A 15,160-nucleotide genomic window follows, 5' to 3' on the forward strand; every position below is an offset into this window, starting at 1 on the left:
TCGTATTTCCGGTAAGTAATTGTTAATAATTTTATAATGTTATGCATTTGTGGCCAAAATGACTTCCTAACTTACTAAAAACATTTATTTTCTAGAATAATTAAAGTAAATTCCTTGATTTGGTCTTACGCAGTTTGTCTCTTTCTCTCGCGCTATACTAGTAATGAGCGGACGGCGACAAAAGATGGATGAAGTGGAACATAGTTAAAAATGGAATGATGGAGTCGCTTATTTATATTTTTTGTAAAAGAAGCCTATTTCATATTATTAGTGTATGTATTTATTTATTATTATGGACCAATAAGTCTGAAATAAATGATTTCAATTGAATAATATTAATACATATCTTATAAATTACTTTAATTATAAAAAGAAACAACCCGGGAATAGCAAATTCGTTTTTAAGTAATAAAAAAGGTTTTTATTCCAGATTCCCAAAACAAGACGTTGAAAGGGAAAAATGGCGCAAGATTATAGCTGAGGAGCGGAGAGAAGATTTACCCACACAAAGCTTTGAAAGAAATTACGTAGAATAATAAATTAATGTCATCATTCAATTCTTCTTTGTTTTAATAGCTACTTAATTCATATTCTCCAAGTGCACCATCCCTCACACACACCACATACAATCCCTCAACTGTTTACCTTCACATAATCGCTACACATACACTCACTACACGCACACACACACATATGTTATATATATTAGACGACCGGTCTGGCTCAGTCGGTAGTGACCCTGCCTGCTAAGCCGCGGTCCTGGGTTCGAATCCCGGTAAGGGCATTTATTTGTGTGATGAGCACAGATATTTGTTCCTGAGTCATGGATGTATCCTATGTATATAAGTATGTATTTATCTATTTAAGTATGTATATCGTCGTTTAGTACCCATAGTACAAGCTTTGCTTAGTTTGGGGCTAAGTTGATCTGTGTAAGGTGTCCCCAATATCTATTTATTTATTTATAAACATACATACACACACACACACACACACACACACAGTATATATATATATATATGTATATATATATATATTTTTTTTAACAGTTTTTCGCAAAAATACCGCAATATTCTCATTCTCGCCTTTCATCTCATAGCGCGACTCCCATGATGCCTCTGTCCATCCTCGTTCCCAATTTAAAAATGGCGTTTAGATTGTTGCAGCGCGAACGAAATTAAACTTATGTTGGTTGCAATAAGACGTAGATTTGTTTAAAAATATGCACACCTGCGATCTGCGGTCATAAAATTTTATGGCTTTCGCGATGATCACATTCATTAATGTCATAACCGCCAATTGCTTGCATTTGAAATTGAACTCTAAGTACTAAGAAATAACGTTGTTTTTGTAAAAAAATTAAAGTAGTTTTTACTACATTGCGAAGTTTTCGTTTGTCAACTAGACGCACACATTTGCAACTAAGCGATCGGACACTTTTGAGTGTCGAATTTGTAGGCGATAGTGTATCTAGGGAAGTTTAAATCGATGCTATAACTAAATCTCTCAGATTCCCAAATAGGATTGCCGTACCTACATACATCAAGATCGCCTCTGCCACGTGTCGAAGAAATAGTCCATGGGCCAGTGAAGAAGTCGGTATAATTTGGGGGTACCAAGTTTCCTTTTTACAGCAGTTAGGTAGGCTTATAAGGATGTTAAAAAACCATGATTGCCGTCACAAAATGGTAGCTAAACAAAATGGCCGCCAATCCAAGATGGCGGATATTGAGTTTTAATAAATCGACCATAACGCCAGAAGTATTGGTCCGATTTCAATTTTCTTTTTTTTAAACGAAAGCTCTTTTTATGTACTCAAATACTTGTCATATTTGTTGTTTCGATAAATTCAACCATTAGTTAGTAATTAACGAAAAATGTAAAAAATATCTTTTTTTCTAAGACTTTTTGTCAAAAATCATGTTTCTACAAAATATCTTGCATATTTTAATAAATATTTAAATGCAAAAAAATTGTGCCTATAATCACCTTTAATTTGATGTATAAAAGATATAGACTTAATTTACAAAAACACATAGAGGCTTAATTTTAATTATGTCTTCGTTGAAATTCACCGTTGTGCATACAGTACTAAAAGTTTCAGGTCGAAGTTGTAGATTACTAGCTAATAAGCTGTTTTTAGTTTATTTATTTATTTATTTAAACTTTATTGCACAATAAAAATATACAGTTACAAAAGGTGGACCTCATGCTACATTGCATTCTCTACCAGTCAACCTTTAGGCCAAACAGAGAAGACCAAAAAAGGTGCGGGATATGTAAAGAACACTAATAAAGACTTGATTATATATATTTATATGATATTTCTGCAATTGTACTTACAATTTTATTAAGAAAAGAACTGAACATGATAGTATCCGAAATCCATTAGCTTTAAGAATATAATAAAATACCTACGTCATAGGACTCATAGGACGTAAAGTACAGTTTTAGATATTTGATTATATGAATAAAATTTCTTTAGTTATGCAGCGCCAACCAACCGAGATAATACAAAATAAATAAACTAGACATTGTTGAGTTCCTATCTTATCGTCATCACATTAACCTTTTGACCACCATGGTCGGATATGGCCGTCGCTGGAAATGCTTCCTAAGGACGCTAACCATGGCCATCAGTTTTGCCAATTACATTTGAGACCCATGCGGGCCTTCTTAACGCCTAATTTTGGTCAAATAATCGCGATTCACGTCTGTCTGGTGTCCGGGGCACGACATATTCTTTTTCACAATTTGGCGTTTAAAAGGTTAAGCGATCTCTGATCCGTGTTCGAGAAAACTTATATTTAGTTAAAATAATCCTTGCATACAAAAGGTGAAGAACACACCCCAAAAGAAAAATATAAAATATTTATAGGTAATGCATTAATAAGGCATATCTATGAAGTATCCGACTACTAATAAACAACGTGATATAGGTACCTACCGAATAAACCTTCTAATGTAGATTGTAAAGCCAATATCACCAATATCAAGCCTTCAAGACAATCACAGGTAACAGATTAATTTTCAGATTAATTTTTTAAATATTTTTAAATATGTATGAGTCTCACGGGAGTTTTATAGTTAAGATTAATTTTCTCCTAATTTTTCGAACTTTTATGGCAGGTCTTGTTTCTGGGCTATGCTTCCAAAATAATACACGCATATTCCACCTCCAATCACGACTTGCGTGCCCTGGCCCGGCCGAAGCCCATTTTAGAGTAGCAATCCGATCTCTATAACTCTGACCCGTCGCCGCATCAGCATCATCTCGTTTCGCTTCCATCGTAGAAAGACATACCGAACGTGTTGTGCTCTATATGCAACTTTTAGCCTCTTCATTTAGTACATTGTTAGTGTCCACGTCTCGCAAGCTTATGTCACGGTGGGAAGTACCCAGTTACACACTGATCAAACATGTTGGTCTTCAGTGACTGGTATTCTGGCCCTCCTTTAGCCTACAAAAGGCATCCAAGTCCTCCATGTGATCTCCGCCGGCAGCGAGGCCGACCCAAGTCTCTGTATTGTGTTATGGTTCGCCACAACTCGACGTTTTGTGCCTATTTTGCGTGATGTGGGGGATTTAGCTAGTCCTGCCCGCTTATCTCCTCGAGAAATCCTATTTGACCTTTAATGTTGAGTAGGAGAACTTTGGAGAGGTCTCTCGGGGATCCGAGATGTTTTTTCCTGTATGGAGCCACTCACTCCATCACCAGGTGAGAAGCACCCTCGTCACAGGGGAATGTTCATAGCATCTGTTATGAAAATATGTTTGTTAAATAGTCTTCGACCTGTTCTGACATTGGTTACCATTCTCATGCGGACTTTCCCTAGTTGAAGCAGCGTCTTTGTGAGTTTTCCATTGATGCTAGGCTTGGCTTGTTTGAAATCAGCATTTGATCTGGTTTTGCCAGTCAAGTGTGCTGTGTGTAGTTTCCTATTGAGCATACCTTGTTGAGGGGCATCAGGAGAATCGGCAGCCGACCCCAGCTGCCTGGCCAGCTCGTAGACCACATCATCACCTCGAGATCCACTGTGTCCTTTGGTCCATTGAAGGATGATTTTGTTATTATGACTTACCTCTGTTAGTCGTTTATGGGATTCCTTAACCCAAGCTTTATTGGTTGTTCCGGATAACTTGTCCTCTGTTACTTGTTATAAAGGTTGATATATGGAGCTTTGGATAAGCCTGTCCTTGCCGTAACTTTCAATTTGTACATAATGTTTAACTACTTTAACCCAACACTCACCGACGGCATACAGTTCCTCCAGCATCTGACGGGGAACATGACTGTGCTTCTTTGAAGATGACGATGTTATCCGCATATCGAAGATAATTGAGGCATACATTTATAAATCTATCATCCCTATTGAGGCTTTTATAAATGCCTTCCTGTTTAAAAACGGCCAAATTGCATAACCCCGGAGTTCCTCTCTATTAATAATTGAGATTCGTCGATACGGGTGCAAACTTTTCTTCTGATTCAATAGCAGGTTGCATAGAAACATTCGCATTTTGGTACACCTGTTATGAAAATTCAACTCACGTGAATAGGTAATTAAAACGTCTGTTATTAACGTCTAACATTTTTCGTTCGGTAATGACCAACAATACATGTTAATATTGTTAATAATATTTGGCTCTACTTTAAGCGGTGATAAATGTCTCAATGTTTGTCCATCCGGTATTTCACGGCTTCGTTGTTTAGTAATCGGTAAAATATAGGTAAGGAATATCTATTAATGCTGTACTAAAGAACATTTCTAAAGATTTCCCGAATTCTGGGGGTGCTCTTCACTAACCCGCTCGTGCGTAGGTTTTTTTTTTCAAATCTGAGATTCCTTGAATGCGGAACGATTTTCAATCCGGAATACGATCTTAACCCTTAAACGCAAGATGATGACGGAGTATTCCGTCTCCCAAACACAATCGAAACAGAATTGCATTGAGAATTCGCGAATATATGAGCGGAATTAGGCATTACGGAGTCCCAATTTCATTGCATTTGGCGTCCTTGGCAAGAATTTCCGGTGACCACCGTGGCCGTCCGTGGCGGTCAAAAGGTTAATGGTTCTATCTTGACAGTCTCGACACATGTTCGTCATATACCTAGTACACTTAAATACTTAATTTTCATTATTGAGGTGTGTTGCACATATGGTATCTAAACAAATTTTATCCTAGTAGGTACTATCGAATACCCACAAACTCATGGATACTATCATGTTCAATACTATTATTATAATTGTACAATTGCTAAAATAAACTAAAAACAGCATATTTGTACTCTACAACATCTTTTAGTACTGTATGCAGCCTAACTGTACTCTATGCACTCCAACCTGAAGCTTTTAGTACTGTATGCACAATGGTGAATTTCAACGAAGACATAATTAAAATTAAGCCTCTATGTGGTTTTGTAAATTAAATCTGTATCTTTTATACATCAAATTAAAGGTGATTAATGGCACTATTTTTCTGCATTTAAATATTTATTAGAATATGCAAGGTATTTTGTAGAAACATGATTTTTGACAGAAAGTCTTAGAAAAAAATATTTTTTTTTACATTTTTCGTTAATTACTAACTAATGGTTGAATTTAGCGAAACATAGAATATGACAAGTATTTAAGTACACAAAAAGACCTTTCGTTTAAAAAAAAAGAAAAATGAAATCGGACCAATACTTTTGGAGTTATGGTCGATTTTTTAAAACTCAATATCCGCCATCTTGGATTGGCGGCCATTTTGTTTAGCTACCATTTTGAGATGGCAATCATGGTTTTTTAACATCCTTATAAGCCTTCCTAACTGCTGTAAAAAGGAAACTTAGTACCCCCAAATTATACCGTTTGGCAAAATTGGACCAGCTGGCCCATGGACTAAAAAGTGAGAATGAACTTTGTATGTCGGAATGGTGATAAAAGCGCGACGGTGCACGATGACACCAAGTCAAATAGTCCTTCAGAACATTCCCCGTTGTACAGACGGTGGAACAAGCACAGAGAGCCTGCTCTCTGAACGCTAAGAAATTATAAACCGGCTGTAAAATCGGGATCGCCAACAATAGGAACTGCCCGACGACGTTGGATAGAGTCAAATGGAAGAAGTTGGTATTTCGATGTCCCAGACCAGAGATGAGAATAGTACACCATATGATTCATATACAATAAGTAGTTCAAAAGCACAAGCCAAAGATTAGATAATGTTGATATTTGTTGCCGATTTGGGTGTTATGATAAATTACGTTGCTGATAAATTGATAATACACTATCACATGGATTACTAACTCTGTGGATGTGAGTCAGTGCTCTCGCTCTAATCTGCAGATATACAGGGTGTTAGATCAACCACTGAAAAGAAAACCTCAGACTCCACATGAGGAGTCTGAGCCTCATGTCATAACATTTTAGGTACTTTGGAATCACCCCCGAAATCGCGAAAAACTAAGTAAATATTGGGCAAAGCTGTTGTATAACAGCACGTGCCAATATTGATATTCCAGCGAGCGTAAGATTCGAATACTTATTGAACCACAAGCGTAGCGAGATTTTCGAAAAGAGGAATTTTGAGCTCTGCGAGGGTTTCAAAGTACGAAGGTTAAACAAAATTTTCCACCGAGTGCAACACAACATTTTTCACCACACACGATCGAGGAAAATAATATCTCGAAAACATGAAATAAATTTATTCAACATTTTTGATCCAAAATCATCATTTAAAGATCGATTTTGCCATGATTTCGGGGTAATTGGTCAATAATAAAATTTTTGTCTCAATGTATGGTAGATTAGGTACCCAACTGGTCTCCCAGGTTTTCAGTGGCTGGCTGGTGTAACACCTTGTGCCCTATACTTATCATCATATTATTAATTGCGAAAGTAATTACCAATTTAAATCCGTCTGTCTGCTGCCTCTTCTCCCTACGTTACGAGTTACGTATTTCACCACCATCTATACCCCGGTGGGCCGTGGGTGTCGTAGAAGTCGACTGTGGAATATGGGTGTGCGACCTATTCCTAAAACTAGTAACTCAACCTGCGTGGAAGATTATCGACCTATAGCCATTCTGTCGTCGATTGCTAAGGTATTTGAGATCATCGTGAATACGCTCGTAGCTCCTCAAGTTAAGCCCTTCCTTAGCGATTCCCAGCACGGTTTTAGGCCTCGGCGCTCAGTGGAGTCGAATCTTCTTACTTTGGCGGACTCGGTATCCGATCATATGGACAGGGGTATACAAGCGGACGTGTTGTACTTCGATTTTCAAAAAGCATTTGATCGCGTGGATAACGATGTGCTATTGAGCAAGTTGTGCGATATAGGCTTTTCCCCGCAACTGCTCCGTTTCTTCGCTAGTTATCTTCGCGATAGGAGCCAATATGTGCAACACGGCTGCTTTATATCGAACGCTTACCACACTAGATCTGGAGTCAGTCAGGGATCGGTGCTGGGTCCTTTGCTCTTCGGTATAATGATTAATGACCTGGCATCCGTTCCGAGATTCGCTAGATGCCTTCTTTATGCCGATGACTTAAAGTTGATTTATGGCGTGCAAGAAATCTCAGACTGTGAATCTCTTCAAAAGGATCTTGATCTGCTGCACGAGTGGAGCGTAAGAAATATACTTTCATTTAATGTCTCCAAATGCGCGATTATAAGTTTTAGTAGAGCTCGGAATCCACTGATGTACGAATATACTTTAGGTTCAAACAATTTAGTTCGTGTTAGCTCTATTCGTGATCTCGGTGTCATCCTAGACTCTCGTCTCAATTTCCATGAGCACTTGAATGCATTGACCCGTAATTGTTACAGGAGGTTAGGATTTGTCATTCGAAGTGCCAAGGATTTTACTGACTCACATACAATAAAGCTGCTCTACAACGCCTTAGTGAGGAGTAAACTTGAGACGGCCTCTGTCGTTTGGAGTCCCTACGAGACAACATGTCTTGCAACTTGAAAAAGTGCAGAAAGTTTTCTTGCGCTTCCTATACAGAAAATTGTACGGGTATTACCCATTTCTCTATCCCACCAAATTTTTGTTAGGAATGCTGGGATATAACTCACTCGAGGTAAGACGCAGTTCGGCACTTCTCACTGCAATTTGTACCATCCTACGCGGTGACTCTGACTGTGTCGAATTGACACCACAAGTAGTACGGCTGCTTGTCCCGATACCGTCTAAATTTGAGTTTCGGCCTCGAAACCGCTGTCTTCTGTCAGTGCCAAGTTCCCGAACAGTGTCGAGAAGGAACTCTCCTTTTGTTCGAGCATTACACAGCTTGAATTTACTCCTCGCATCAGCGCCTGAATGTGATGTGTTTGCTAGTAGATGGATGGTTGTACGTGATGAATGTCTGAGGTTCAGCGAGATGATGGATGTTCGTCCTTCTTCTGTGCCTTATTAGTGTTTATTGTATGTCAACTTTTTCCCGTTATGTATATATAGGGATCATATATGTATTTTCACAGTGCTTTGGTTTATCTGTAATGCTGTGTTAATTATTATGAATAAAAATAAATAAAATAAATAAATAGACGGCCAAGCACAAGCAAACATTGTCACTGAAAAAAGCACAATTCTCAAATTTTATATGGGACCATTGGGACGATAAACCTTCATCCCTACATCCCATATAACCATAATCGGTCGCCGTTCCTACGCAAATCGTCCTATTTTGTGTACACACAGGTCTTCCCCATATAACCATAATCGGTCGCCGTTCCTACGCAAATCCTCCTATTTTGTGTACACACAGGGCTTCGGGTCTCAATGCTTAGTCGCAGTACGGTCGACGTTTAGTCGCGGCGACCCAAATGGGGACGATTGGTAACAGGCACAAATGGTCACAGAAGTGACAGAAGTGTGCACTACGCGTGCACACATTGTTACCGTTTGGCGACTACTTTCCCAAAATCATTCGTTCATTTCATTCTTTTCAAATGGCGACTGTCAGAGACGTCAAAGTAAAAAAGAAATAAAATCATTTGACATTAAAATGTAATGGCGTAAGAATTTGTTAAAGATAAAATATTGTTTGCATTTGTAATATAATGTGGGCTAATTACCATGGCCAATTAAATTGCTCGAGTGATTTCATAAAATAAGTCTAAATTTATGAACGCGCCATCAATTTACCTCAGTTTAAGCAGTAATAATATTATTGACTACTCGGTGTTTGCGTGTTATGTATATTGATTGGTGAAGTTTTAGTGCTCCGGTGCATATACTATACTGAAATAATAAAAATAATGCCTAGAAAACCAATAAAGTTGTTAAAATATGGATTAAGACGGTAATATTCCATGTAAAAAACAGTCGCCAAACGGTCACCAAACGGCCGACAAACGGTCGCAAAATGGTCGCAGCGTACACGCGTGACCGAAAGCAGTGGATATTTATTATATTTTCAAAATGGCTTCATGTATTAATTTTTTCCAGGTATCCTCAAACTTTATAAACAATTAAATATGCCGTCGTACTCAAACTGCCCTCACTAAAGAAGATTAAAAAAAAAATTGTAACGTGCGTACCGAGCTGCTGGGTTATAAAGGATCGGGGATCATATTATTATGGTCTTCTATAGAGCAACTAGTATTTTGCGGCATTTCACAATTGACACTTGTTGAAGTAGTCGTCATTAATATTACTATCAACATTAATTTCAGCGATCTGTACTTCTTAAGTCAAGATTTTTGTATAGATAAGTGTCTACAAATTTGTAATGTTAAAGAGACATAAATAAAACGTAGTAGAGTAAATAATGTGTTTTTTTTGTACCTAACCCAAACAAAATACTTGTAGATACGAGTGCGGAAAAGAGGAAAATCGATACGAGTAGCGATAAATTAATACACGAACGAAGGGAGTGTTTTACTTCGACACGAGTTGTGAATGTTCTTTTCGCACGTGTATCGTACGACGATTTTCAGTACCTAAATCTAAGCTAAGAGTTTCGACCAGACAAGAAATTAATCGTTGCTTGATTTGCTCGCACTACTGCGTTAGAAAAAGCAGCATCTGTACTGAAAAAAAAACTATCATTGCGCAACAGAAATTCTATTAATATCACAGTAAATACTCTATTTTATTTGATTCCTACTTTTATTGTGTAAAGCAACACTACACTTCATTTTTATCAATAAGAATTAAAAATTATATATTTAATACATTAAGTAACTATAAAGTGCTTATCTATTTGTATTATCATTCTGCACTTTTCTTAACTTTCCCACATTTCTATAAAATGTCGAAGAGTGCTTAAATGGTCATCGTCGTTTATTATTATTTAATTCGCTCATATTTAAATGATTCAAAGCAACCAGTCCACAACTTCACAAGACAGTTTGAGAAACCTTCGTATTTCAGATTGTCATTTGCGGATACAGTGGTTTAGGAGCAGTTCGGTAATCAGATCTACACATGTGTGTACAAATTCTGTCAATGTCACTGTCAGAAACCGTTCTGACAGTGACAATGACAGCCACAAATTCGTCCACTTGTTGTTACCGTTATGTGTGCATACGTCGACTAATAAAGTGTCGTTAAAAATCGTTCTGACAGTGACATTGACAGCCACAGATTCGTACACATTTTGTTACCGTAACAAGTGCACACGTCGACTACATTTTGTTATTGTATCAATACGGTCGCATTGTTTGCACGACGTTACCACGCGTTATGTCACATTTGACAGTTAGTTACTGATTTGAAGATTTTGCGACCGAAATTGTTGTATGGGATTTTTACATTTTTGAAATTTGCCGCCTTTTTGTAGTGCCAAGATTTGCGTATCCATTTATTCAATCAATCAATCAATCAATTAATCAATCAATCAATTATTTATTCGTGATAACTACAAAGTACCTACACAAGTAAGAAAACAGAAACAGCAAATAAAAGAAATTAAACATATAAGTTACCATGTATTCATATTCACATCTATTTTGCCCGTGTGGTGTGGTGTGAATTTCACCATCCCCTTTCTTCCCGTGGGTGTCGTAAAAGTCGATTGTGGGATATGGGTTAAATTGTGGCGTAGGCGAGAGGCTGGCAACCTGTCACTCCAGTATCACAATTTTGTTTTCAATCAGCCCCTTATTTGCCAAGAGTGGTACTGAAACTTGAGTAGTTTCATGTGTTCTGCCTACCCCTTCAATGGGATACATAGGCGTGATTGTATGTGTGTATGCATCTATCTATTTATAACTATATAGCTTTTGCCCGCGGCTTCGATCGCGTTAAATTCGCGAAAATTGCGGATGGTCCATACAAACGTCCACCCCCATTTTAGGTAAGTGGGGGTCAGAAAGGTACAAAAAGTAGCCTATGTCACATTTTCAACCCTTCAATTTAACTATCTCCACATATAAAATCACGTCAAATCGTCGCTCCGTTTTGCCGTGAAAGACGGACAAACAAACAGACACACACACTTTCCCCTTTATAATATTAGTAAGTATAAGTATATATATATTAGTACCTAAGTATTTACTTGAACCCGCTCCGTTTTGCTGTGAAAGACGGACAATATCTGGGCAACCGAGCTTCGCTCACTTTCCCCTTTATCCTTGACATGTGTCGCCATTAGTAAAAATGAATAGTACCTACATCGAGCGAAAAATTCTCAGCCTTAACAACACAACTACTCCACACGAGATGGCGCTTTCGCCACTAAAAACTCAAATAGTGTATTTTCATTCGTTTTAGCCTCCGATCCGATGTCGCCATCTAGTGTTTGCAATAAATAGTACTTACATCGACCGAAAGAATTCTGTCTTAACAGTTAACTACTGCACACGAGATGGCGCGCGAAGCGCATGAAAACTCGAAAATTCGCGTTTTCCGGGACCTAAGGATAAGTTAGAAATTTTTCACCCCGGATCGGAAAAAACGGCCCCCACATACAAATTTCTGCGAAATCGTTAGAGCGGTTTCCGAGATCGTCAGTGTAAATAAATATATATATATAAATAAATAAATAAATAAATATACAAGAATTGCTCGTTTAAAAGTATAAGATATACAAACAGACACACACACTTTCCCCTTTATTATAAATATATTAGTACCTAAGTATTTACTTGAACGCTCTAGCTAGGCCCTGGCTTACTGGGGCTTAGGGCAAATCAGTAATCATCATCATCATCTCACACTAAACATTATTAAGTGAATCATACAAGTAGTTAACAGCACAAGCCAAAGATTAGATTAAGAAGGTATATACTAACGTTGATATTTTGTTGATGAATTCAGTATTAGGTTCTAACATTTCTAACTGCACTGACAATCTGATAAGATTGCAGATGAGTTATTGATGTAATGAGTCACTTTGTGATATAGCAGATATTAAATATTTCTTATATCCTACCATTAGCATCTGATGATGAAATTGACAGCAGACGTGCGGAAGCCAAACATAAACAATGGTTAAATTATAATGTCATGCTCTTCTAGACCAATTAAGAGACAACACTATCTTCATTAATTTTCATTATTTAGATTTTAGATGGCTGGCGGTTCTCAACTGTGCGTGTCTCCAGAAACTTCCTGCCTCGCACTGCTAAACTATGCCTGCAGTATTTCCAAACCAATTTGGCCTTCAAACTCTTAAATGACGGCAACGCACCTCCAACCTTTTTGGCGTTTCGGGTGTCCATGAGCGGCGATGATCGCTTACCATCAGGCGACCAGTCCGCTCGTTTGCCTGCTTCTAATTTTCTGAAACCCTACGATAGTAGTTACCTGGCTGAGACTCTGGTTAAGAGGAAATTACTCTTTATGTGAGAACAAGTCGGTCGCCCCTTGATGTTCCACTTGTTCCCGTTTCATTGTTTATAGTGCCTATCCCACCTAAATTTAAATTATTACATTCATTACATTTCAGTTTCTGACTTCTGTCACTATCTTCATATCTTGCTATCAGCAACTATCAGAAACAAATGATCTTTAGCATCTTTGCGCCATCTGTCGATTAGATTTTTAATTATTTTATTTTTGGGGTTTTATTTTTTATACCAGCAATACTATTTCACCAAGTGTCAAAATAACGCGTTCAAAAACTATTAATAGTAAAATACATGTTCGATCATTCAGGTCACATAGAACTGTAAAAGATAATTATCAATTAACATTTTAGAATAACACTTACCTACTACATAAAATGTAGCCAATTATATAGAAAATTTGGGCATTTATAGTGTATAAATTGTCGAAGACAAAAAAAGTAAAATCAAGGATATGGAGACTTCGGAACGAGCCATTATTCGTTCTGTCTTCCGACTCTTCTGTCAATTTAATTGTCATTTTATTTCATTTGTGGGTGTTGTGTTTTGATGATAAATGCATAATATTTCAAGTTTTAGTTTAATTTAGTAATTAACTATGGTGATATACGGTGTGTTCATCGTAAGCAAGTCCGGGGGACTTATATATAATTACGACCACAACATTCCACGAGTGGAAACGGAGAAAACCTTTGGATTTCCATTAGATATCAAACTGCAGTACGAAAATAAGAAAGTAGTAGTAGCATTTGGGCAAAGAGATGGAATAAACGGTAAGCACAAGTACCAATAGACAGTTTCACGTATTTTCAGTGCTAGAAATCTGCAAAATCTACTCGCAACTTATCCTATTTAATGATTGTTTCCTTACGATTTTTTGCAGTTGGGCACGTCCTACTCTCAGTAAACGGATCTCCAGTGACAGGTAGAACGACAGAAGATGGCAGGGATGTTTTCACCATCATAGAAACTAAGGTAATATCATCTAAGTTAACGAAATATAAATATCTTTTATTCATCTCTTAATATTGTTTCATTCAAATTTGAATTTTGACATGCTGTTAATAGGGTCAAAAACGCATGATGCATACATACATCACTATGCATTTACCCCAAAGTGCATTGTAAATTGTTCTACTTAAAAGTTGCAAGTGCAGAAAATGCTTTAAAATGTTTTGATATTAGCTACTTTAATAGTTATTATTCTGTCAAGCTATGTATTTTATATTATTTTTCAGGAAAACTACCCATTAAGCTTAAAATTTGGCCGACCCCGTGCCACCACAAATGAGAAGATTGTGCTGGCCAGTATGTTCTATCCACTATTTGCGCTGGCCAGCCAGCTGAGCCCTGTGCCCAAGTGCTCGGGGATAGAGTCCCTCACTGCTGACACATTCAAACTTTCTTGCTTCCAGACACTCACAGGTAAATTAGTAAGACAGTTTTGTATTATTTTGTCAATATTGAAAAGGTAAACTTCATCTCAACCTCAGAAACTTGAATAAGATATTTACACTGTGTGAGAACTCTCATGCGGACAGTAGAGGTAAGATACATAGTCATACCACAATGTGGTATATTTCATATGTTCAGCTTAGAGCCAGTTATGTATTCCAATTTTTTTCCTGTTTCTCACTGCACCTACCTTGACGCATTTCTGTTTCTCCCTACGGTTGAGTGGTACAGAATGCTTAAAGTCCGCATGTTGTATTTTTTTAATGTGCAATAAATTTTGAAATAAATAATTCAATGAATTAAATTTGCATGCAAGTTCTCACACCATGTAAACCTCCTCACATCATAGACATACCACAATGTGGTAAATTTCATATGTTCAGCTTAGAACCAGTTATGTACTTATTTTTTTTCCTGTTTGTCACTGCACCTACCTTGACGCATTTCTGTTTCTCCCTACGGTTGACTGGTACAGAATGCTTAAAGTCCGTGTGTTGTATTTTTTTAATGTGCAATAAATTTTAATAAATAAATCAATGTATTAAATTTGTATGCAAGTTCTCACACCAAGTAAACCTCCTCCTAAGAGAGAGAGAGTCCTAAGAGATTTCTTAACAACTTGATCTTGTTTGACTATGCTAAGTTTAGCCCTTAAACTGTTACAGGTGTGAAGTTCATAGTGGTAACAGAGCCAAGTATGACAGGCAGCGAGGCAGTGCTCAAGCGCATCTATGAGCTGTATTCTGATTATGCACTCAAGAACCCGTTCTACTCCCTTGAGATGCCCATCCGCTGCGAACTCTTCGATACTTCACTACACACACTGCTGGAACTGGTTGAGAAATCTGGAACTAGCAATTTGTAGATAGTTAGGTTAAGAATTTTAATATTATTGTTCATAAATTATCAATATTTTTA

The 15,160-nt window shown here is 37.4% G+C and overlaps 1 protein-coding gene across 1 annotated transcript; it reads left to right on the plus strand.

The window, feature by feature from the left end:
- Window positions 1–13,276: 13,276 nt before the first annotated feature.
- LOC125230389 (trafficking protein particle complex subunit 4) lies at window positions 13,277–15,160 on the plus strand. Its single transcript, XM_048135531.1, has 4 exons — window positions 13,277–13,560; window positions 13,671–13,762; window positions 14,026–14,212; window positions 14,908–15,160. The coding sequence occupies exons 1-4, from the start codon at window positions 13,386–13,388 to the stop codon at window positions 15,105–15,107; spliced, it is 654 nt and encodes a 217-aa protein (XP_047991488.1). The 5' UTR covers window positions 13,277–13,385; the 3' UTR covers window positions 15,108–15,160.

This window comes from Leguminivora glycinivorella, chromosome 1 (assembly GCF_023078275.1).
Source record: "Leguminivora glycinivorella isolate SPB_JAAS2020 chromosome 1, LegGlyc_1.1, whole genome shotgun sequence".
NCBI classification, from domain to species: Eukaryota; Metazoa; Arthropoda; class Insecta; order Lepidoptera; family Tortricidae; genus Leguminivora; species Leguminivora glycinivorella.

Excerpts from the sequence above, each read along its gene's own strand:
- LOC125230389 (XM_048135531.1), top strand. The coding sequence starts at position 13,386 with ATGGTGATATACGGTGTGTTCATCGTAAGCAAGTCCGGGGGACTTATA. Across the intron at positions 13,763-14,025 it reads TCACCATCATAGAAACTAAG|GAAAACTACCCATTAAGCTT; the intron begins GTAATATCATCT and ends ATTATTTTTCAG. Across the intron at positions 14,213-14,907 it reads TTGCTTCCAGACACTCACAG|GTGTGAAGTTCATAGTGGTA; the intron begins GTAAATTAGTAA and ends AAACTGTTACAG.